General features: G+C 42.8%; 1 protein-coding gene across 3 annotated transcripts in view; it reads right to left on the reverse strand.

Annotated features, from left to right (window-relative positions):
• The window catches only part of PITPNC1 (phosphatidylinositol transfer protein cytoplasmic 1), a 136,239-nt gene that overhangs the window by 40,634 nt on the left and 70,959 nt on the right, over positions 1-24,646 (reverse strand). For all 3 annotated transcript variants that reach the window (XM_082212817.1, XM_082212816.1, XM_082212818.1), the window contains 3 exons: positions 20,876-20,964; positions 19,004-19,011; positions 5,751-5,822 (listed from right to left, as the gene is read on the reverse strand). In XM_082212817.1, the coding sequence (XP_082068943.1) occupies positions 5,751-5,822; positions 19,004-19,011; positions 20,876-20,964 (169 nt within the window). The remainder of the gene's footprint in view (positions 1-5,750; positions 5,823-19,003; positions 19,012-20,875; positions 20,965-24,646) is intronic.

Raw genomic sequence — 24,646 nt, forward strand, 5'->3', positions numbered from 1 at the left:
TGCATTTTAATAAGAGCAATGCATGCGGTGCTAATGCTTTCCCCTCTGCTTTGCAAGAAACAAGAACTAGAGAAATATTATGGCAAGAGGCCAGTAAGCTCCAACTTGTGATTCCAATCTTTGCGAACTGGCATTAACCCTGAACTATTGTTGGCTTGCATTCAGCAATATAGAAGCAGCTGACAATCCCTTGTGTCAGCATTTCCACTGCAAAGCTTCAGCTTTCTGACGTTTCTAACTTGGCCAACTAAATGCAAATTTTGCTTTTTAAAAAACACCACCACCTAATTTCTTAAATGCCTGTTTCTAGAAAAGATTCAAGGCGTACAAAAAGTGAAAACGAAACAATATAAAACAACAACTTAATGTCATAACTATCTCACCCTGGCACACAAAACAACAGGGATAAATCAGCTTAAAAACAGTTATCCCATCCCTGGGAAAATGCCTGAAAAACATGCTGATTTATGCAAATATAGCAGGTTTAGGAATTTGGGTTATTTTGTGGGAACAAGTTATTTCATATGCGAGAAAGCAATGCCTTCTGATAGGAGTCTAACCAACCATTATAATTTGTGTAATCACACTAAATTAGCCATTAATACTTTATGGATTTAGAACCCCACTGCACCTGTTTTCTGCAGCAATGAAATTACTTAGCTTGCTTATGAATACACCTCATTGCATATCATTACCCTCAAAATCAAATATACATTTTGCTTCCGTCTAATTACAACATGGTCTGTTCATTGAATTTTCTTATATTATATGAAGCTCCACTGGAAATAGTGTTCTGATGCCATGGGGCTTCATTTAAAGTGGAATCTCAGTTATTCTATCTGCTTAATGGCTGTTTTTACAGTGAGCCCAAACTTGTCTATCATAAAGACTGGCGCATGCTTCAGACAGTGCTGCTTAAAATGATACAGTACCTGAATTTCCTAAACTGACAACAGCCTAAATTCCCTGCATGCCTTGCTGAATTTTTGGCAAAAGCAAGTAAGTGGGGAACTATCATTCTGAAATCTGTCCTGTAACAAAACAGACTCTAGTCTCTAATACTGTATGTATCAATATAAAAATACTTTCAACATGGGCAGACATAACTAGAGATGTCTTCTACATTTTTGTTCACTTACTTTTCCAATAATAAAGATGCTCAATTTAGTTTGCACAGTACCATCTTATAATATTCTTCAGCAGTTCCCAAATTTCCCCCACATGAACTACATGAACATGGGGAAACCCAGCCAGATGGGCGGAGTATAAATAAATTATTATTATTATTATTGACATTGCTGAGGACTTTGGTGGATCAACCATTTTTCTGCCTGTTGTAGCAATTGTAATGTGCTGGGGCTAGACGCTGTATGACTTTTAAATGTATTTCTATTGCTTCTTTGATTTCTTATATTTTATTTTATTGTACTACAACTTGAAAGTCACTGAAGTCAGATTGTAAAGGATCTTCACAGATGTGCTGTAGACCACCTGTATGAAGTGGTCCTCAGACCACCGTTTGGAAACCCCTGATATACAGCAACTGAGCCCCATTTCATACATGCATATACATGAATGGAAACAACTCACAACATAGCACAGGGAGCTGCAGTTCAGGACAGGCAGTAAAAAAGAAAACTTTCTCTGAAACAGGGCACATGTATGCTCAGAAGGTACATTTGCAGCGAAAAAAACATTAACTAAATACCTGATAAGACAAAGAGCAAAAGCAGTATGTATTTTATTTTCACACTTCAGGTGGCTATGGAATACAGTTTTGTTTAAGAAGGCTTTCCCTGAGGTGTTAGCAAATCCACCTTTCATCACAGTACTAAATTGGAATTGGGGGAAGGGTTCCCTATGTAAGATGGCTATTAATTATGGTCAGTAATTATGAAGGGAAGCCCAGACCCCAAGTTAGCTCTGTCTGATGGGGATAAGATACTGTATCTTAGGGTACCCAACATAACGACCTTCAGATGTCAATGGACTTTTCTCATCAGCACTAACCAGCATGGCCAGTGGTCAGAGGCAATGTGAGTTGTTGCCCATGATGCCTCACTGGAAAACGGCTTTAAAATGTACTGTAAATGACTAGTATGATAGTGTTCCAAACAGTGCTGGCTGAGTTCATGCAGCAAAGCTGGCTAAAAGACTCGTAAAAGAGGTTTTAAAAGGAAAATTAGTTACAGTGTATTTCCTTTGTTAATAAGCACAAGAATTTTATCTTATTAGGAATAATCAGTTCTTGGAAAGAAACTGTGGGGTGACTCTGGTATGTTTTCCTTGGAACTGTACCTAAACCCTTTCTCCTCATTGCAAAGGATTATACATTTCTCTGCTGTTATGCTTGACAAATGCTTCCCTAATTTGGCTGCATTTATACTCAGAAACTGTGAGTATAATCTGAAATTAGAAGGATTTTTCCATTTCTGTTTGCTATGGTATCAATAAAAGTTTTGAAGTTTTGAACAACGGCCAGGATGGGTAGCCTTTGGCCCTCCAGATGTTGGACCAAAGTTGCCATAAATTATGCTGCCTAGGGCTGATGGGAGCTGGAGTCTGGCAACATCTGGAGTGACCACAGCTAACCCATTCCTGACAAAGGGTATGCTTATACAGTAATATCATATTTAGACAATACAAGTTCATAAGTGAAAAAGGATTTCTTTATTTTAGGTGAATTCCCCAATTTAGTGCAGCTTAATATGCAAAGACAAAATCCATCTGCTATAATACAGCTGGCTTTAGTATGCTCCGGCTGTTAATTTGTCAAATGCCATTGTCGTTATTCATCTGTACCAAGAATATGTACACTAGAAAATTGCCTCTCGGTTTCCATTTGATTAATGGTCAGTTCTGAAACACTCATTTTAAAAATCTCTCCTATGATGAGGCCAAAGAGTACATTAACATATATTATTTTCATTATCCGTAGAGGTTTTATATGTAGCTCCTAATGGATCAGCATTCTGAGTTATGTATCTAAATTCTGTGTGTAAAAGAAAATAATCTGCCATTTTAAAGATGGAAACGGCTTTCACTAATTGCTTCTAAAAAGAATGGCTTTTAAGAATATTGTTTAGCTTTACTGATGACAAAGCTAAATCTCTCTTAACAAGATGGTTTTCATGGCAGCACCTACTCATGTAGTACCGTATTTTTCGCCCTATAAGACGCACTTTTCCCCCTCCAAAAATGAAGGGGAAATGTGGGTGCATCTTATGGGGCGAATGCAGGCTTTCGCTGAAGCCTGGAGAGCGAGAGCGGTAGGTGCGCACCGACCCCTCTCGCTCTCCAGGCTTCGCGGACCTCTCCTCAAGCAGCGGGAACGCTCCCGCTGCTTGGGGAGAGTTGCCGGCATCCCGAAGCCTGCGCGCGCTGATCTCAGCGCGTCCAGGCTTCGCGGATCTCTCCGCAAGCAGCGGGAACGTTCCCGCTGCTTGGGGAGAGTTGCCGGCATCCCGAAGCCTGCGCGCGCTGATCTCAGCGCGTCCAGGCTTCGCAGATCTCTCCTCAAGCAGTGGGAACCACCGCTGGGCTCCCACGGCTTGCAGAGAGCTGCCTGTTTGGGGGCTGGGGTCGGGGGAAGCTCGGGCTGCCCCAGCCCCGCGCCTGGGGGGGAAATAATGTTTTCCCTTTATTTCCCCCCCAAAAAACTAGGTGCGTCTTATGGGACGGTGCGTCCTATAGGGCGAAAAATAGTTCACCAATTATCTGATATTCATAGAAGCAGCGAAGAGTATTGCCGTACTTTATTGGCTATTGTGGCGTGGACTCTGCTGCAAGGATGCTCCTTTTCCAAATATTGATAGACAACAAGACACCGTATTTTTCCGTCTATAAGACGCCCCTGTGTATAAGATGTCCCCTATTTTGGGGGATTCATATTTAAGAAAATGGGGGGGATGTATCCGTGTATAAGACATCCCCTGATTTTTGACATTATTTTTTAGGGGGGAAACCCTAGTTTTATACACGGAAAAATATGGTACCTACTAGGTTGGATTGGCAGATGAAATTATTGGACTATGCAGAGATGGCAAGATTAACCGGGGAAATCGGAAATCAGGAGGATCAAAACTTCAACAAGGAATGGGATAAATAAATAACACACTTGAAAGACCACTGTAAACACTTGAACTCTTTGGCAGGCTTTAAATAACTCTTGCAATGACACATAGACTTTGGATACTTTGGATGATAAACTAGACAGATTTATAATACGCAGTTAAAAAAAATTAGTTGAAGAATCCACGGAGGGGAGGAGGGAAGTCTCGAGATTTGGAAGAATCTTGGGTAAAGTTTAATATTTGTGAAAATACTATTTGTGTGAATGGATCTGTAAAAATCAATAAAAAATATTTCAGAGAGGGAGAGAGAGCGCGCACACTTCATCGGATGTCCACAAAAGCCAATGCCACAATAAACATGTTAGTCTTCAAGATGCCACTAGACTCGTTTTTGTCACAATACACCAACAAAAGCAATACCACCCCCCAAGCTGCTTTGTACCGGTCCATTTAGCTCAGTTGATGCATTTGGAGCTACGTACATATAAAACCATATAAAACCTTCGGCTTCACAGCCCCCAAACCCACCAGACTTAAGAGTCTGAAGTAGAATTTGACAAATAACTTGTCTGAAGAGCACAAATAACCACCAGACTCTGAAGGTCATGCCTCTGAGAGTTTGAGAGGGGACCCACATCATCTATAGCTAGTCCTCTGCAGGGTACTCAGCAAAAAGGCACACTTTGAGACTATTCAACAGTGCCAAACCCAGAAGATTCAAGGCAGAGCAGTGTTCCTTTATGTTGGATTCTTTATATTGAATATAAAGTTCAATACAATCCATTTATCTACACGATATTTCAGTTGAGTGCCGTAGAAAAGCATTTATCATCTTGTTTAACTACGATAGGTCAATTCATCAACAGTGGCTGCTGGTTGCATTCTATTTGATTAACTCTCCTTGCTGTTTTTCCTTAAGAGGATCCCTTCCCTTTTAAGATCCTGTCACTTCCCTGGACACTCAAGGTTTCCACAAGTCCGAAGGCTAGCAGTCAAATTACGGTACATGTCAGTAACAGGTACGAGTTTCCTTAGAAAATGCACATCAATAGCCCAACAATGGCACTGTGCGCCGTGAACAATGAATGCTCTCTGTTCACATTACCTTCCACCAAACTAAAAATAAGTAGGGGGTGGAAGGAAAGGAGTTGAGAATCTCTACATACAAAACAAAAAGTCTGCTTTTTTTGAGTCAAGTAAGATACAGGGACGCGGGTGGCGCTGTGGGCTAAAGCCTCAGCGCCTAGGGCTTGCCGATCGAAAGGTCGGCGGTTCGAATCCCCGCGGCGGGGTGCGCTCCCGCTGCTCGGTCCCAGCGCCTGCCAACCTAGCAGTTCGAAAGCACCCCCGGGTGCAAGTAGATAAATAGGGACCGCTTACCAGCGGGAAGGTAAACGGCGTTCCGTGTGCGGCTCTGGCTCGCCAGAGCAGCGTTGTCACGCTGGCCACGTGACCCGGAAGTGTCTCCGGACAGCGCTGGCCCCCGGCCAATAGATGTGAGATGGGCGCACAAACCCCAGAGTCTGGCAAGACTGGCCCGTTTGGGCAGGGGTACCTTTACCTTTACCTTTAAGATACAGAAAAGCTCTGAAGATCCTAAGGGAGAACCTTGCTGAGCGTGCTAATGAAAGCCTTTACATAGTACACGCTGGATCTTTAAGAAGAGGTATCACTTACGTTATCATTGCTTCCTTTGTTGTCCTCATATTTTGTCTCTATGTGAATGGAGAATTTAGGTAAAAATGAACACTGCAGAGAAAAGAAAATCAGAATCAGAACTGCAGCCATTTATAACTCACCAGTTCATATGTACATTACAACCTAGCAGTTTTATTTTGCAAATGCCAGAAATGAATTCACTAGTTTCCATCTTGTGCATCAAGGGCTTTTGGACCAACCTGTTCAGAATCCTTTGAAAAAGATGCTTTTTTAAAAAAAAGGCAGGAAGAAAGAGAAAATTTGAAACAGTCCATTTTGAAAAATAAAGCTAGCAATTCTTGCTAAAAACAATAACTAGCAATGGAAAAAATTGGAACTCTTGTCAGATTAAGCCACCTTTTAGGATCATGAATCAGTCCGAAAATACTTAAGCTTCTGATCTCAGCTTATTTAAGATCAGAAGGTCTCAGGGAACATCTATTCAGAATGTCACACTCTGAAAAGCCTTTCTAACACCTCACATTTTCCCTTTTTAATCACCGATGGTCACCCTCCTTTCTCCACAATCTTTACTGACTGAGCCTCATCAGCTTTCAACAGCACTGGTCTGAATCTAGATTGCACTACAAGTCACAGAATATGTTTTGAGATTCATCGCATGCCCTCAATAATTGACATTGTGCTTCAGCAGAGCCAGGGAACTGTTTATGCAACATGCAGAGAGGTCCATTCATTACAGACAAAGTTCATTTTTTTCCTTTTAAGTGAAAGCATATTCACTTATGAGAGAATTAAAATTAGATGCGAGATGACGATGATAAGAATAAGAATAAGAATAATAAGAATAATAAATTTTATTTATACCCCACCCTCCCTGGCCAGAGCCAGGCTCAGGGCAGCTAACATCAGTAAAATTACAATAAAAACATAAAGGGGGGGGGCAATTTTAAATACAGGTTAAAATACAATTTAAAATGCAGCCTCATTTTAAAAGTAGCCCATAGATCAAAACCATAAGGGGAGGGAAACATAAGGGTCAGACTGAGTCCAAACCAAAGACCAGGCGGAACAGCTCTGTCTTGCAGGCCCTGCAGAAAGATGTCAAGTCCTGCAGGGCCCTAGTCTCTTGTGACAGAGCGTTCCACCAAGTCCGGGCCAGTACTGAAAAGGCCCTAGCCCTAGTTGAGACTAATCTAACCACCTTGCGAATTGGGACCTCCAATTTGTTGTCATTTGTGGACCATAACGTCCTCTGCAGGGCATACCAGGAGAGGCGGTCCTGTAGGTATGCGGGTCCTAGGCCACAGGAAATTATGTTTGCAAATGTATTGCATTTTAAGATATCATTCTTTCTCTATTCCCACGCCACTCAAGCATATATTCCTTCCAGCAGAAATCTGGTAATTTATGTTTACACATGACACAAACAGGAATACACACAGTGAATTTTCTAATTTTCCATTTCAGCATTTCTAGGGGTTGCCAGGTGTTTCTTTAAAAGGAAGAAAATAATCTGAAACCATAAAATTTTAATGGATTGTAAAGGTTTGCAATATTATGTATGCAACAACTAGCTTTTCAGTTGGTCATAAGGCTCCAGTCTACTAAATCACTGAGAAAACTAGATGCAAAAGCAACTGGACATTCAATTCCTTTAAGGCAATTTTTGTTTTCGAACTTGTTCTCTCTTCTGAGCTTACTATAATTTGAGCCTCTTGTAATTCAGAATCAACAATCTGTTTCATATGTGGGTGTGCAGAGATTCTTGTGCACAGTTGTGCGCAGTATCTGGCTTTTGCACGTGTGGATGTGCGATTTGGAGAACGCAATATGAATAACAGGGAATTAATGGAGGTACAGGAAGCTTACAGCCCACAATAGACAACAGTATGGATGAATCCCTAGCATTCTCTGAAAATGGAAATAGCCCTTTTGTTCATGGAAGGCTAGTTAGGATTCAAGCCACTTGATTTTTGTCCTTTTAAAAATTTGCTTCTTGAGTTTAAAAAAATGTATGGCAGTGTATACATGTTCCCTAAAGTTACAGGTCTCATGTTAAATCTCCAAGTGCCGTGAGAGCAAATATACTTCAACTCTAGTGGCACATGAATGCAAAGGTATACTACACCTGGGCAGCAAATGTCAGTGCCCTGCTTCCCTCCCTATCAGGGACTGGGCAGAGGAGGAATGGTGGAGACCGCCTCCCCAGCCTGACCCTACCAGGGAGGAGGAAAAGGAAGACAGTATAGATTTACAACAGGGGTTTGAGGGAGGTCACAGCTCAGAGGCAGATGGGAAAGTTGGGAAATCATGGGAGAGCCAGAGCAACACCCAGCTGACACATTGTCATTAGAAAGCATTCTAGACCCTCCATCTCCCAGAACCCGGCGAGTCTTGAAAGTAGGAGAGCAAAGAGCTCAAAGACAAGAGGGCACATAGCAGCACCCATAGAAGTGACGAATGAGGAAGTGGGAGAGAAGGGTGTGTGTGTGGAGATTCACTTGGGACAACACCATTATCCAAGAGGTTGAGTTTTACAGTCTCCCTCTGTAAATACTGAATAAAAAAAAAAGGATGGTAAGAAATCTTCTCTTGTTTTTATGCTTTCCTGGGAAATTGTGATGGCCTGGGAATCCGATTCAGAGGCTGAACTGGAGGAATCCCAGCCTGCACAGGAGTCCCCGCCTCCAGGGCCGGCTGAGCTGGGGCAGGGCCTTGGATCTGAAGCGCCTGCACCTGTGCCGGATCCTCAGGAGCAGGCACCAGGTGGTTCCACTCTGGCTCCAGAGGTGATTGAGGACACAGTGCCTACAGGTGCGCCTCTCCCAGCCCTGTCAGGGGAAGGTGAGTCTCCCCCTGGGTCCAGTAACCCTCCAGCCTCTCCTGAGCTGGAGGGAAACCAGAGGGAACTGGTTTCTCACAGGAGGAGTGCTCGCCTTAAGGCCAGGAGAGGCGGGTCTCCTGGGGGCCGGGACCGCCCCTGGCCTCAGAGAAGATAAAGGCCAGTCAGCCCAGTCCCAGGTTGCGGGAGCAACGTCGTTGAATACCTGCTTCTGCCCGGACCCAGACCTGTCCTTCCAGAGTTCCCGTCCCCGCCCGCCTTCCTGCTTCAGACCCCGCCTCCCTCTTTGTGAACTGTTTCCAGACTCGTGACCCAGGACCACGCCAACGGTAACCTTCCCCGCGGGACCAGCACAGAAATAGCCAGTAGCAGCATTCTGACATTCCCACCCTGCCCATCCCAGAGTTGCCTATCCACACAAAGCTAGTAGAGAAGACCTTTCAGCAATGCATAAGAGAGAACAGGCATTCAGGCAGCAATCTCTGACATGAGGACAGAGGTGTCACAAGAAGACAAGTGTCCATATTTTCATCTGTGCAACAAAAGAGGGTATTACTGCAGAAGAGAACTGGTTTAATTGCCAAAACATAGCAGTATTCCCTGAGTGGAAGGAGAGGAGAAAACAGAATATTGAAAAGGCAGAGCCACAGTTGTATTTTTCAATTCACCACAGGCACCTTCTTTAAAAAATAAAATAAAGAATAGAGTCTATTTTTAGTGTGATTGATTAGTGTTGTCATAGCAATGAGAAGCAACTGCAAGAACACAGTATAATATAAGTAAGCCAAGACAAGTGCCAAAGAATTAAGGGAACAGAATACAAAACACATGGCATTTTTCAGCCAGCCTATGGGTTGCTGCTATAATAGCAATCTTTCCACTGAAATTGCATGTGAAGTGGATGAAGGGATTACAATGTCCTGAAATAAAAATATTGGGGATTAAACAAGATATTGACGCTTCTCTCCTTTTTTCATCTAACCAGAACTTGTGGTTCACAACCAAGGAAAACAATCTTCCAATGGGAACCTTTTGCAGAAACTTCAAACAAAAAATTCTCATTGCTTTGTCATTAGAAACATTAATTCTGAATCACTGGAAACTATTTCAGGCCTGTTCAAAACTGAATCCAGCTCTTTTCCAGGGCAGGAAAGGAACATTTGTATAAAAATAGAGTGGTCAAGATTGATTTCGTACTAGCTGTTTTCTCCATAATTGACATAATTAATTGACTCCTTTTTTAATGGAAAACCTAGATTGAGTTGCATTCCAGGGTTTCCTATGTAGGTGTGTGCTTTTTCTCAGCTGATTTGTGGCAGGGATTTTGGTCTTTAAAATCTGTGGCAGCAAATAACTTGTTCAGCTTGGACTGACAGAGTAGTAATAATAATAATAATAATAAATTTTATTTATATCCCGCCCTCCCCAGCCGAAGCCGGGCTCAGGGCGGCTAACAACAATAAAACAGTACAAAGGTACAACATAAACAACATTCTAAAATCATTCATTATAAAAATGAACACTGGGTGGAATTCAACATGCCGAAAAGTCGTGTATGTGTGCATGGAAAAAGGTCTCCTCACACAACAGAATTTTCCCTCCCTCCCCTCCCCATGTTTCCTCTAAACCTTTTCTGGATTTCCCTCCAACCTAGGGCGAGAAAGGGGGAAGAGACCAGAGGAAAGCCAAATTGGCGAGCGAACCTCGCACACACAATTTAGTTGAAAACACACTATGTCCCTTTAATTAGTAGCGTTCTAGGGGTTTTTTTAAAGGGGCTTCTGGCCCTGCAATTAGTCGCTTCTTGTTCACTTGTGTGGCACCAATCCTTTATTCCATGAACTACCATGTCTATGTCTATCTTACCCTATTGTGCTCTTCAGCTATAGGATTTGGTGGTATCGGCTTTGGTGAGCTGCCTGAATTACCCAAATTTTATCCTGGCCCAAGTTTTTTGCTCATATCAGTTTGTAGAGCCTATATCCCTCAAGGACTGCCTCTCCTCACATGAACTGACCCAGACCCTGAAATCATAATCTGAGGCCCTTCATTGTGTGTCTCCGCCATGAGAGGTCCAGAGGGCGGCAACTTGAGAATGAGCCTTTTGTGCGGTGACTCCCCACTTGTGGAATGCTCTCCCTCGGAAGGCTCGCCTGGCGCCTTCGTTACTTATCTTTAGGCGCCAGGCAAAAACATTCCTCTTCTCCCGGGCCTATGGTTAATTTAAAAATCTATATGGCATTTTGTTTTTGTTTGTTACTATACTATTTTTGTGCTTTTCTATTGTAGACCGCCCTGTGATCCTCGAATGAAGGGCTGTTTGGAATACATAATAATAATAGCCATTAGAACCTAATCTTGCCAGCAGTGATGGATAATTTGATCTCAAACATGGTAAAATATTCAAGGCTTTATGGCTGACCTTAAGAGTTGTGTCATCCCAAATAACTGTCCAACATAATATGCATTTTAATTAAGTTAAATAAAATTTTAAAATCTGTCTAGCATTCTGCCAACTCACACACTTCTGGAATGCACTTCAAATACTTTCGTTGACAATGGCACCAAAACACCTTTAGCTCAATGTAAGACAGTGCTGAGTCCTTGAAACCACTGACAGGAGAAGGAGGCTGCAGCTGGTGCCGGTTGCTGCTACTGCCATTCCTGCATCATTTGCCGCGACTGCCTGCAAGCATGCTGTCAGGGCCTCATATTTATGGATTCAGAAAATTTCTACCCACATATTTCAGCCTCCAAAATGGCACCCAAAGCGGCCCCCGGACTAAACACAGCAATAATGAAATACGTCTGGGTGCGTGGGAAGCAAATGTATCCATTAAATTGCTAAAACAGCAGCACGAAAAGCACATAAAGCAAGTGGGTCAGTTTAAAAATACATCACCATTGAAGGAGGCTAAAGGCGCAGGAGAAAAGAAGAAATCTTTACTGCCTTCCTTAATGAGAAGAAGGGCTGGCTAAGGTTATCTCAGGAGAGAGCTTCTCCTTGGAAGTGCAGCTACTGCACACACACCTCCAAAGGTGACTGGACGTAAAGTAGAGGCCAGGTGTTGAAAGAGGTGAACAAACAGGTTCACGAGAGGAAATGGTTCTTTGGATAACTTGGTGCCAAGCCATTTAGGGTTTTATAGGTGTCCTGAAACAAATAGGAGGCTGGTGCAAATGAAAAAGTTCTGATGTGATATGTTCTGAGAACTGAAAACGAGAAGCTAATCTGGCTGGTCTATTTTGCACCAAGTGGAGTTCCAAACCCTCTCCAAAAGCTTATTTATCACCTTTATATCCCAACTTTTTCTCTTAGGGGTACATGATCATGGATGCTTTAGTTGAGATTCCTGCTTTGCAGTCACAGCCTCTTAACCACAGAGTCATTGTAGGGTGAACCATAGAATCTGAAGAGTTGGAAGGAACCCAAGGTTCCTCTAGTCCAGTGAGCTTCGTGACTGAGTGGGGGATTTGAACCCTGATCTCCCGGGTCCTAGTCGGACACTCTAAACACTATACCACCTGGAGTACTGCTGTGGGGCAGCTATTTAAATTAAGTAGGTAAATGAATAGGGAGAAAGCAAATTGTCACTTAGAGAAGGATCTGAAATATTTTCCTTGAACCTTGAATTTGTTTTGTTCTCGGTTGCTTTATCTGATGGTTTAATGTGCTGTAAACAGCTGTGAGATTTTTTTCTTTAAAATAAAAAGTGGTATAGAAATAAAACTAACAGCAACAACCCTATTTGGAGTGTACAGCAGTAGTCCAGTCTGGATGCAGTCAGGGTGCAAATGACAGTGGCCATATCTGCATGGTCTAGGAAAGGGCACACCTTCTGCACAAGCTCAAGCTGAGAAAAGGCATGCCTGGCCACAACTATCACCTTGTCCTCTAGGAGTAAAGTGGTGTCCCAGGAGTGCTTCCAAGCTGCAGACTGGATCCTTCATGGGGAATGCCACCCCATCCAATACTGCCCTCAGCCACTCTCCTACTGATCAAAATCACTCCTGTTTTGTCTAGATGAAGCCTTGCCTCATAAGCCCACATCCATCCCATCATTGCATCCAGACAACAGTTCAGGAGCCCCCAGAGCTTCCTTGGCATTAGAAGAAAAGACTGATATCTATGTTCAGGTTGATAATGCCTAACTCCAGACCTCCCCTGACAATCTCATTAGGATGTCAAACCTCCACGTTGCGTCTTTGACCATGGACCGGACTTGGACCTTGCCTCTCGGGTAATCCACGGGACCAGGACAGCAAGTGAAGAATAGTCTCCAAAGGGTCTTCCTAATTTAAAATTGCAAGTTTCTGGAAATTGAGAGCATCCCAACCCTTGTTGCTGCCATTAATGTTGGCAGAATAGTTACAACAGGTGTAAGTAAATAATTAAAATGCAACTAGGGTAATCCTGAAATGCTCAATGTGGCACAGTAACCTAGTTTATCAGGAAGCGCTGTTTCTGAGGAAGGCAATAAAGTGGCTGGTTTCTTTAACAGCAAAGTAAGAAATGAGTAAGCTTTAGCCCTCAGGAAAGCAAGCTAACGTATACCATTTATTGAGAGACGGCCAGCCAAGAGATGCTGAGTTTGATATTTGTCATTGCATATATCTCAGTCTTTTCAACACTGCACTTTAAACTAAGCTTGGAAGCCTCTGGTTGGTGACTGATGGAGTGTGGAATTTATGATACAGCCACTCCAGATGTTTCACAATCAAAGGCAGATGTAATAGACAGGCATTTTTCCATGACGTTCTGAGCCTCTGGATAGAATTCACCAATTAACTACCCACTCAACATCGTGTGCGCCGAATGAAAAATTTCTCACATTTCTGTGGCTCTTACAGCAAAGGATTAATGACGTCACATGGTAGGCCTCTTCCTAGCATTACTGAAGTACCCTAAATAAAAGTTTTGAAGTTACCGTCCGTTGCACAGACGACGAAGCCAAAAGAGAGGTCTTTAGCCTGCAAACTAAACAATAGCCGAAACTAGCTAACCCAATTCCTTTTAAACCTTTCTTTTTCATCCCTATCATTATTCATGCTGAGTGAAAGCAAGTCACTGTGCAGAAAATATATTCTGATTACTGCCAAAATCCAATCAATTGCAGATGGTTAATATACAAGATAACACAGTGCACTGTCCTCAATCCTGGGGTGAACCATATGGGCAGGCAGCTGTACTCACCCCCCCCCCCCCGATTTAAAAGACAGTAGGAATAGGCTTACCAACCCAACAAGAATCAGAAAGCAGTCTTGGGGAGGGGAGAGTTATTCGGGCCAAGGGAAACTTGTTTCATGGTTTCCATTTGAATCCCTGGCATGCACTGGAGCTGGGCATGTTTAGCCTGGAGAAGAGGAGGTTAAGGGGTGATATGATAGCCATGTTCAAATATATAAAAGGATGTCACATAGAGGAGGGAGAAAGGTTGTTTTCTGCTGCTCCAGAGAAGCGGACACGGAGCAATGGATCCAAACTACAAGAAAGAAGATTCCACCTAAACATTAGGAAGAACTTCCTGACAGTAAGAGCTGTTCGACAGTGGAATTTGCTGCCAAGGAGTGTGGTGGAGTCTCCTTCTTTGGAGGTCTTTAAGCAGAGGCTTGACAACCATATGTCAGGAGTGCTCTGATGGTGTTTCCTGCTTGGCAGGGGGTTGGACTCGATGGCCCTTGTGGTCTCTTCCAACTCTATGATTCTATGATTTCCAATTACACCATCTCAGGTAGCAAGATTGGAGAACAATGTTAAGTGTAGCCAATGCTGAGATAGACGGACCAATAGCCTGAGTCACTATAAAGCAGTTAGGTACACTGAAAGTAGTCTAATATTCTTTTGGACATGGAACACTTTTGCTGCTCCTTCTGCCCCTGTCCCCTGAACAGTTTCTGATCAATCAGAGGTGTCCCTTGTCTCAAAGCTAACTATATTATTATTTAGAAGGAAAATCACCATAAAATACTGTATTTTTCGCTCTATAAGACACACCTGACCATAAGACACACCTAGTTTTAGAGGAGGAAAACAAGAAAAAAAATATTCTGAATCTGCGTAGCGCCTCTCCAGCAAAGCGGGAGGAGAAACGGAAGGGGCTCCATTTCTCCTCCTGCTTCGCTGAAGGGGTGCTGCGCAGCTTTCCCTCTGTTCGCAGCGCCTCTCCAGAGAAGCAAAGTCAGAACAGCAAGAGGGATTGCTGCGAGACAATCCCTCTTGCTGTTCTGGCTTTTGGGACAACTGCGTCAAGCCTCTTCAGGGCAGGGGTAGCATTCCTCCTGTTGCCCTGAAGAGGCTTCGCGCAGCTGTTCTGGCTTCAGTGATAGCTGTTTGCTCCATAAGACACACACATTTCCCCTTACTTTTTAGGAGGGGGAAAGTGCGTCTTATAGAGCGAAAAATACGGTACCTCTGGGGTTGAAGGCACAATTATTTCTATAGTCGCCAGCATATATATATCAAGACACTCCAAAGGAAAATAAAAATGGGTGAAGCCCCAAGGCGACATTCATTCCTTCCACCGCACAAGTGGGCAATGTTTTGGGGGCTGTGCCAAAATGGCATACTTCTCAGGTGGGGTGTGGCTTACTATTGTAACAAGGTGGCAGAAGGCCTGCTCTCCCTTCTGTCCAGAGCAAAGTTTGGAAACTTTCATAATGACACAACTATGCAGCTCTCAAGGTGCACTCCCAAGGGCCTGTGGTTGCTGTCTTTCCACTTGTTCCCGTAAGGTCTGCCACAGCAGATAAATAAGGAAAAAATAAGAGCGAGGACACCTGCAGCTTGTAAGGACACCATGGAGTGAGCTATACAGCTGCAAATAAAACGTTTCAAGTGTGTTATAAAGTGCATTACACAAATGTGACACTAGATGGCGAAGGTGAGCTATGGCAAATTCAATATATATTTTTCAAAACTTTTTTTAAAAAAGCATTTCCACAGCTTTTTAAAATATGTGTCTAGATTCCATCTAGTAGCAGAGAAGGTGGGTGGCTTGTGTCACTGATTTATTTCTACAATTTAGATCCCACCCTTTCGTGTGAAGGAACCCAGGCCAGCTGATACATCAATTATGTATATATTTAAAGCATTCTCAAACAGTTTAAAACATTATTCAGCCAGAAACAGCATCTTTCAGCATCAAATGCCTGAGTAAACAGGAATGTTTTCAACTTCCTCTGGAAAAGTCAGTAACGGGAGACTGGTGGATCTCATCAGGGAGGACATTCCACAAATGGGGAACCACCACCAAAAAAGACCCCCTCATGAGCCAGTGCCAACCAGGAAGTCCCCAGTTGCGGCACCACCACCAAGGCCTCACCTTCAAATGACCCCTCACAGAGTCATAGTTACAGGTAAGTAACCTGTTTTTCCTCTTTGTCCCCCCCCCCCCCCCGTAGTTCCACATACGGGAGCATTGTGAGCTAACCTGAAACAAGAGTGGGAAAGAGAGCAATGCTCCCTGCAGAACAGAAAGTTGTATCCTCCCTTTAGCAGGTGAACAAATTTGTCACATCCCAATTCCACAACAAAATCGTAAATAAAAGGCTAGAATAGGAATGGCACAAATATGTCCCACTGTTCAGCATCTCAAGTTGAGGGAATTTGGTAGGAAGGCACTATCCATCGGAATAATCCCATTCTTATTAATGCAGCCTCAGTATGAGACACTCAGTCCTGAGACGCTAAGGTTTTCCTTATCATTTTTACCTTCTAATTGGCAGGCAAAACACAATCATGATTTCAACTGGTACACCTTTTTCCAAGCCTTTTGCCCACTGATGCATTTTATGAACACTGCCTACAGAATCAAGTTACAGCTACCTGTTATGAGCTGCGGAGTCAAACTCTGTAATAATTCAGAGATGTAGTTTCGAAGCATAGACGAGCAGGTTCAACACTATCTCCTTTCAACACCTTAGATTTGCTATCAGTTTCTCTCGAAATGAGGCAAGTTGTCAGATATTTCACGGCTCCATTGTAACACGTTTTCCCTTCTCCAGAAAGGCAATTGGATTTCAGGATATATGGCATTATCTATAGCACCATCTCTCTCTCTGCCCTGCTATCTTCCATCCCAAGAAGCTTCCAGTGAATACCATATTTCCGAGAATCGGACTCGTTCCCCGTTATAATATATTACATAGCATTAGGTTAAGAGTCAATCTAAAATAACGATTAAGATCTCAAAGCCCTTTATGTACAAAATAAAAACAGCAATGTATAGTCAGCTAAGAGAGTCCACAAGCGAGTAGGCTGGGGAGTTATACAACTACTAGGACATTTCCAGGACGTGGGTGGCGCTGTGGGTTAAACCACGGAGCCTAGGACTTGCCAATCAGAAGGTCGGCGGTTCGAATCCCCACGACGGGGTGAGCTTCCATTGCTTGGTCCCAGCTCCTGCCAACCTAGCAGTTCGAAAGCATGTCAAAGTGCAAGTAGATAAATAGGTACTGCTCCGGCGGAAAGGTAAACGGCGTTTCCATGCACTGCTCTGGTTCGTCAGAAGCGGCTTAGTCATGCTGGCCACATGACCTGGAAGCTGTACGCTGGCTCCCTTGGCCAAGAGAGCGAGATGAGCGCCGCAACCCCAGAGTCGGTCACGACTGGACATAATTGTCAGGGGTCCCTTTACCTTTACCTTTAGGACATTTCCAGGCCTGCTTTTTTTTTTTTTTTTTTTAAAGGAAGCTGGATAACTGTAGAATAAGCACCAACACAGCCTCTTTATTCACCCTTGGAATTTGAACCCAGTAGTGCCTGCATGTTATACAGGTGGTACTAATTTTAAAAGTCTCTCTTTGATCCTAGTACAGTGGTGCCTCGCAAGATGAAATTAATTCGTTCCGCGAGTTTTTTCGTCTAGCGAATTTTTTGTCTTGCGAAGCACGGACGGTGTCGGGAAAAGCTTCAAAAATCACCAAAGTCTTCAAAAACCTCAAAAAAGGCTACCACACCGCGTTCTATGAGTTGCTCCTCAAAGTCAAGTCGCAACTGTATTAACGGTGTTAAGAAAAAGGAAACAAACTTGCAAGACGTTTTCGTCTTGCGAAGCAAGCCCATAGGGAAATTTGTCTTGCGAAGCAGCTCAAAAAATGCAAAACCCTTTCGTCTAGCGAGTTTTTCGTCTTGCGAGGCATTCGTCTTGCGGGGCACCACTGTAGTTGCTCAGAGGCACATTTTCTAAGGTAAATGGAATCATCTGAAGGCTGCTGGGCAAGACTTCGGTGTGTAATCTGAAGGTACAGATCCTTGGAGTTGGCTGGACAATGTGCTCCTCACGCCTTATGACAGTGTTCTGCAACAGCCTTCAAACAGTTGCCAAGGTTACCGAGAGTGAGGGTTTATGGAGCTTTCCCTGGCAATAAATACTACAAATAAAGAGGCTGAGACTACCCAGTGAGGCTGAGACTTCTTCTGGTGTCCTCTGTGCCTGCCAACTTATCATGGAAGGCTTAGACGATGCAGTAGACAGCAAGCTAGACAAGAATTTATTGTCTCTCTTAAACACGGACAGAAACAGTAACAGAAAGCTCCTGACTCTACCCACAAATAACTAAACACAGTCTGCCTAGTGACTGACTCCACCAAGATGCAACTATATATTATGCCACGTGGTAACTAAACTATGTAAAGCTACCTCTCCATCCACCAAATAATCTCAAGGAGTGGGCAGGTTCACAGTGAGGCATAGCCTATGTAGTCCAGAAACAGTTGGGTTCTGCTTCCGTTTGATCACTTGATTAATTTAGCAAAGGCCCATCCCAGCCCTTTCTCATTTCATCAAACTATTGCTTGTTCTTATCCTTTGCTTTGCTTATTCTTCAAACAGCTATAGGGTAAGGAACTGGATTGCAGAATAACACCTCTACAATTTTTGCACTGCGGTCGAAAGAAGAAAGATTAGAAGGTTCTTCTGTTCCAAATTGAATCATAGAATCAGTGCACCTGTAGGTGTATTGGTGCCTTTTATGTCTCTCATTCTTTTATTCAGTTCCTTTTTTCCTTTCTGGGCACTGAGCCCAGATTTGTTTAATTTTGCTTGCAGAATGAAGAGTTTTCCCAGACACTGTATCCAGATAGATGACCATTTTATGAGTTAATAAAAGATAAAATAAAATCTGTCTCTCGACTACCAGCAATAACCGGCACTTTAAAGGCCTTGTCCTTTTCTTATTTTTATAGAGGTTTCATTTCAATTAGAACTACTGGGTAGCAAAATATATCAAGCTTCTGAAATTAACATAATATTAAGTTAAATAATTGATGAGGCCCTCCTAATATTAGCTGCAATATCCTTCCCTAGTTATATAAAAGAGGATCCATCTTCTATTGAGCAATATTACCACTATGAAAAACCCCATTACTATGCTTTACTAAAACCTTTCCGAGACTTAATTAACATGACAAAAAGTAAGCAAAACTTACCGTGTATTCTGATCCAAATTTGCCCAACAGGAAGAGGAGAAGGGGGGGGGGAGAATAATGCCATAATTATTTTATTGTTCATGTTGCTTTATTAAAATGTAAAAATACATTAATCATTGTGCTGACATGCATATTGCATTTCCTGTGGATTATATGGGAAGGAACAGTGCAGAAAGACTGTATTTCTAATTGTTTCATCGCTGGTGAACGTGGAAGTTTGATTCCTGGAGCACCAGGGCAGCAGATATTTTTGCTCTCCCTATCATCCCATCCAAGAGCTGTTAAGGCACCCCAAGGAGACAGGTGGTAAACTCATCACCTGCATACATGAATAGAAAACGGAAAAGCATTCTACAGCCTGTTTGTAGCGGAAGTCAGGGGAATGCCTTGCTTTTATTTTGTCTTAGATATCCTAGCTCTTTCTCAATACTACCGGGATATTCCAGTTTCTGATTTAGTTTATAAATAGGACTCCAGTGAGGTCAATTTCAGGAAAAAAACCACAAAACAGATTGAAGCTGCCCTGACAGATTAGATGCTGATTTCATAACATATTCCTATAAGGTCAAATACTGTCCTTACAGAGGAATACAATTTAGGTTAGGCACACTCCTCAGAGGACTGAAGTCACCATTCCATACCCGCATTTAATTACCGGAATTACATTTGTATCTGGCAAATGATTTGGTTTTGTGCAGATAAACCTTTTGAAAATAAATGCATTTCCTGCAAGTCAGCACGTTGAGCTCTCACTCTCAATTCACGCCCCCACCTCCTACTCTCAGCAGATACTGCAGAGGTGAAGGAAAGTTTGTCCCCCCAAGCAATAACTGTGGGAGGAGAAATTGGCTCGCTTCAGCAAAAATATGCCAAAGCAATTGTTGGGGGAAGGGTGCACTGTCTCTGAATCCTATTTCCCCCTCACACTTGGCACTTCCTTTGGCAGCAATAGCAGGGGTCAGACTTTGTATGGGCAGGAAGACTCAACAGCTCTTGGGACACAACAGAAACCTCCCGAGAACCATCCTCCCTGACGGCTCTAAGGAACCAACAGAGATAGAGAGAAACATAAGGAAGCTGCCTTATACCAGGGTCTGCCTATTTGCTTATCTTGTCAATAATGATGATGATGAATACCCCGTGCATCTGGCTGGGTTTCCCCAGCCACTCTGGGAGGCTCCTAACAGAATATTAATAATAAAAAGGGACAACATCAAACATTAAAAACCTCCCTAAACAGGGCTGCCTTCAGATGCCTTCTAAAAGTCAGATAGTTGTTTATTTCGTTGACATCTGATGGGAGGGCGTTCCATAGGGCGGGCGCCACTACCGAGAAGGCCCTCTGTCTGGTTCCCTGTAACCTCACTTCTCACAGTGAGAGAACCACCAGAAGGCCCTCGGAGCTGGACCTCAGTGTCTGGGCTGAACGATGCATGTGGAGATGCTCCTTCAGGTATATTGGACTGAGGCCGTTTAGGGCTTTAAAGCATCAACACTTCGAATTGTGCTCAGAAGCATACCTGGAGCCAATGTAGGTCTATCCCATGGAAAGGCAAACTAAGGCCCGGGGGCCGGATCTGGCCCAATCGCCTTCTAAATCCGGGCCACGGATGGTCCAGGAATCAGTGTGTTTGTCCTTTTATTTAATCAGTAGAATGTGTCCTTTTATTTAAAATGCATCTCTGGGTTATTTGTGGGGCATAGGAATTTGTTCACCCCCCCCAAATATAGTCTGCCCCCCCCCACAAGGTCTGAGGGACAGTGGACCGCCCCCCCCCGCTGAAAAAGTTTCCTGACCTCTGCAAATGCACCAAAGGGCAAACATGACCTTCACCTTAAAACAACACTTCCCCTCTGTTCTTTAAAACGTACCTGTAATTGTGTATGGGTAGTAATTCCATGCCTTCTCTGTAACATAAAATATTTTGGGGACAACAGCTCTTGCCCAACTTGGAAGTTTGCTGCAAAGAGAAACAAAAATTTAGATCACAAGTATAAAGAACCTTAATACTGACTTAGCATGAGGATATGTTCAGGGAAGAAAACATATCACAGTGGTACTTCGGGTTACATACGCTTCAGGTTACATATGCTTCATCTTACAGACTCCGCTAACCCAGAAATAGTGCTTCAGGTTAAGAACTTTGCTTCAGGATGAGAACAGAAATCATGCTCTGGCGGCACGGCAGCAGCAGGAGGCCCCATTAGCTAAAGTGGTGCTTCAGGTTAAGAACCGTTTCAGGTTAAGAACAGACCTCCAGAACGAATTAAGTTCTTAACCTGAGGTACCACTGTATCTTGATTTTTGTCAAAAGATACCCATTTCTGATATAAGAATACTAAGCCAGTTAATATGTGACTAGCTGTTCCTTCTGCACCTCCCCAATTCTATTTTCATTGACTTTTGTTGGCTTAAAAAGAAAAATATTCAACATAAGGAGTTGCCGGGGGTGGGGAGTTGGGGGTGCCTGCTTTTTAGCCCGTGTTTTATTTGTCTGGAGTGTTTACATAGGGGCCAAGCAGGTTCTCAGGGGTGTGGCCCACCCCAGTGACATCAGATGCCCTGACTGTTATAGTGGAGCCACCTGACTTGACCCCAGCACTGCCTCCTGTCATTGAACTGTTCCCCGCTCCCAGGGAAGCAAATGAGGCTGGACTGGAGTGAGGTGGTTGTGTTGACTCCACTTCTAAGCATGCTGTGATGGTATAAGCAACAGACCCAGGAGACTCAACCTACTTTTAGGAGTGCTCACTTGCATGCTCAGTCCTGTGGCTTGGGAAAACAGTGGAAATGACTGTTCCAAAGGGGAGCTCAGGGGTCATGTCAGGTGTTGGGACTTCTTAGCTTATGCCTAGCCATCTATCCTAGAGCTTTGCTGTGACATCTGAACCTGTAACCTGATTTATGCTGGGGTACTGCAGTGAATTCTGGAATAATCATAATCAAGCCAAGAGTCTGGAGTCTACAAGTGGCAGCCGGGGCTGGTTCAAGAGCTCACATATCACCAGCAGTTTTTGTTCCATCTGAAACTTTCTACCTTCAGGGAATACTTTCCACATCAGCGTATGGGAAACATACTGGTAGTTTTCAAAGACTGAAAATGAGGTGTTATTTGCTCACTGAGATTAGAAAAAGAGATGCTTTTGAATGGTAGGAAGGTAAATTTAGGTGAAACCAGGGGTAGAAGAAACTAGTAGAGCTGTTCCTGGCAGTTCTGCAACACACCATGCTCCACAAGAAGGAATCTCCTTAGGGTTTTAATATAGTTATTTCTTCTTCTAGCAGCTGGAAAAACAGAAAATCTAAAACCTAATTCCAGGTGTTTGAGTAATCCTCCTGAGGAAATACAGATTCAAATGTTTTCTCCAAGGCTTCAAGCTCACAGGCAAGCTTCTCTCAGTTGGCTTCATATTTTATTCCTGTGCATGTCACTGGAGCGCTAAGTGTTAGCTCCACCTCTCAGCTCACCTCCTTATTCTCCCATATCCTGGCCCATCTGGCTCTTATGTATACACCAGGGATAGACCTATCACAAGTGCAAAGCTTGTCCTCGTCCACAGGTGATTTCGGGGTAGGGAGAGAGAAGTAAACAGTGTCTTTTCTTGGAACTGGAGACTTGTACATGCTGAACTGCTTTGCGGCAGTTTGCACACAATGGCCTGGGGTGCAACTATGCTTAACTATGGGTTCAATGGAAACAAACAGCATGCTGGTGCACGCTGCTCAAAAGTCCCCACTTGACTTTTTGCTGACCATATTGCAAGAAACCACAAGCATTGGGCTTATGGTGCTGTCTCAACTCAGGTTCATGACTTGTTTCCTTTCAAAGAAGCCATAAGTAGTAGCTCAGGCCTGGCTTTCTGCTCGTGGGTTGTTTGGGAAAAACAAACCACTAGCCTGTGTTCAGGTGATAAGACAAACCAAGGCTTGCTCCCAGGGTAGCATGACCCTGGGAGCAAAGTGAGAACTTTGATTTGACTATGGTTTACAACCTAGGGAAAATTAGCTACTACTTTTAAAGCTTTGTGTGGTATGAATGTAAGTGCATCTGCTGAACAACTGTTTGACAGAGCCTGTGTACTGTCCTCAAGTACTCTGCTTAAATAAATATGAATTATTTTAGCTAATAAAAGTGAAAGACATATGTTTTGTGCAATGCTTTCCTTTCGCTCTTCAGTTTTATTTGACAAACAGTATTATTTTGACCTTTTGTTATTTTGCTCTCATCAAAGGCTGACATCTTATAATTACCTAATAATAATTCTCTTTAAAATACTGCTGTGGTGGTTGACTGAAAGCACAGACATTAAGAGTACATTATCTACTTACATTATCTACAGTATATTGATTTAATACAGTAATATTAATGGAAATCTCCCTGGTAGAGAGTTATGATCTGCTTCTTCAAGAAATTGTTGCATCTAAGACAGAACTTTAAAAACTTTTCCTGTTCCAGGGAATGTAGCCAATCAGGGATCACACTGCAAATGTGATGTTGTCACAATGACGTATAACCAGTCAGATTTGGACTCATCTGTGGCAGTAGTGATGGACAGCTATCTTTCAGGAAACTTGGCCCACCATTAGTGATCTTCCTATTGAGGAAACCCTTATCTTGTAAGAGTTCCCTAGAACTTAGTTTGAAAATTGCCGATCGAAAACTTTTGGCTAGACCTAAGAACAAACTGAACTTCAATAAACCTGTTGGAACTAGATTGGCTTGTAGCTTACAAACAATATAGCTTAATAAAGGCCTTGTATCAAGTTTCTCAGAAAGTGGTACAAACTCGAATTCAATTTGGGCTGAAGCGATACAAAAATAATGAAATGTGTGAGGTTTTGGAGTTCACTACAAGGTAGAATGAAACCTTAGGGAAAGATTCCCTATTTCTTGATACAGTGAACAGACCTGCAAGTTTTTAGATGTAAAATTAATAGGTAGGTTCCATCTGCAGAGCACAATGGGATGCATTTAGCGATAACTCACACCCTAAGCAATTTCATTGATTTGAAGGGAACAATGCATTTAACACAAAGCTTTCCAATACCAGCCTGCAACTGAAACTGTGCTGAGCAGTGAAATATAATTAGCACTCCTAAGGCATTTGAAAGGATGGAGCAGAGGGGAAAAAGAAAAAGAAAAAAGGGTGGCTCAGAGGGCAGACAGTCAGTGGTTTCTGTAAGAGAGAGCTTAAAACTGCTTGAATTTACTAATAATGGTCCAACGAGTCATCCATCATAGTGAATCATCTGGATGTGTCATTTCTGACCAATATAATTCCCATATTCATTTTAAAAAAACTAATTAATTCTTGACGCTGCTGTATGAGCAAGAGCAATCTCACTCACACACAATATTATATACTTGTCATTTCTAGCAAAAGTGTCACTTCTAAATTAATATAGAGTCAAACCAAGAGAGCCTTGAAATAGGCTGCCTGAAAGGAAGTCCTTTAAAATGCATCATATTAGAAACTGCTCATTAAATACTGTACAGGTAGCTTGCATGGTAGAAAATATTAAAATTATGGACAGAGGTTTTCGTACTAGAATATATGGCAAAAATGTATATTAAAAAATAGTGGAAACTTTCCACTTCAAGAACCATAAAAAAGAAGACATAAAGCTGTGTTACTTTGCTA

The sequence above is a fragment of the Podarcis vaucheri genome (genome assembly GCF_965113315.1).
Source record: "Podarcis vaucheri genome assembly, chromosome: 2".
NCBI classification, from domain to species: domain Eukaryota; kingdom Metazoa; phylum Chordata; class Lepidosauria; order Squamata; family Lacertidae; genus Podarcis; species Podarcis vaucheri.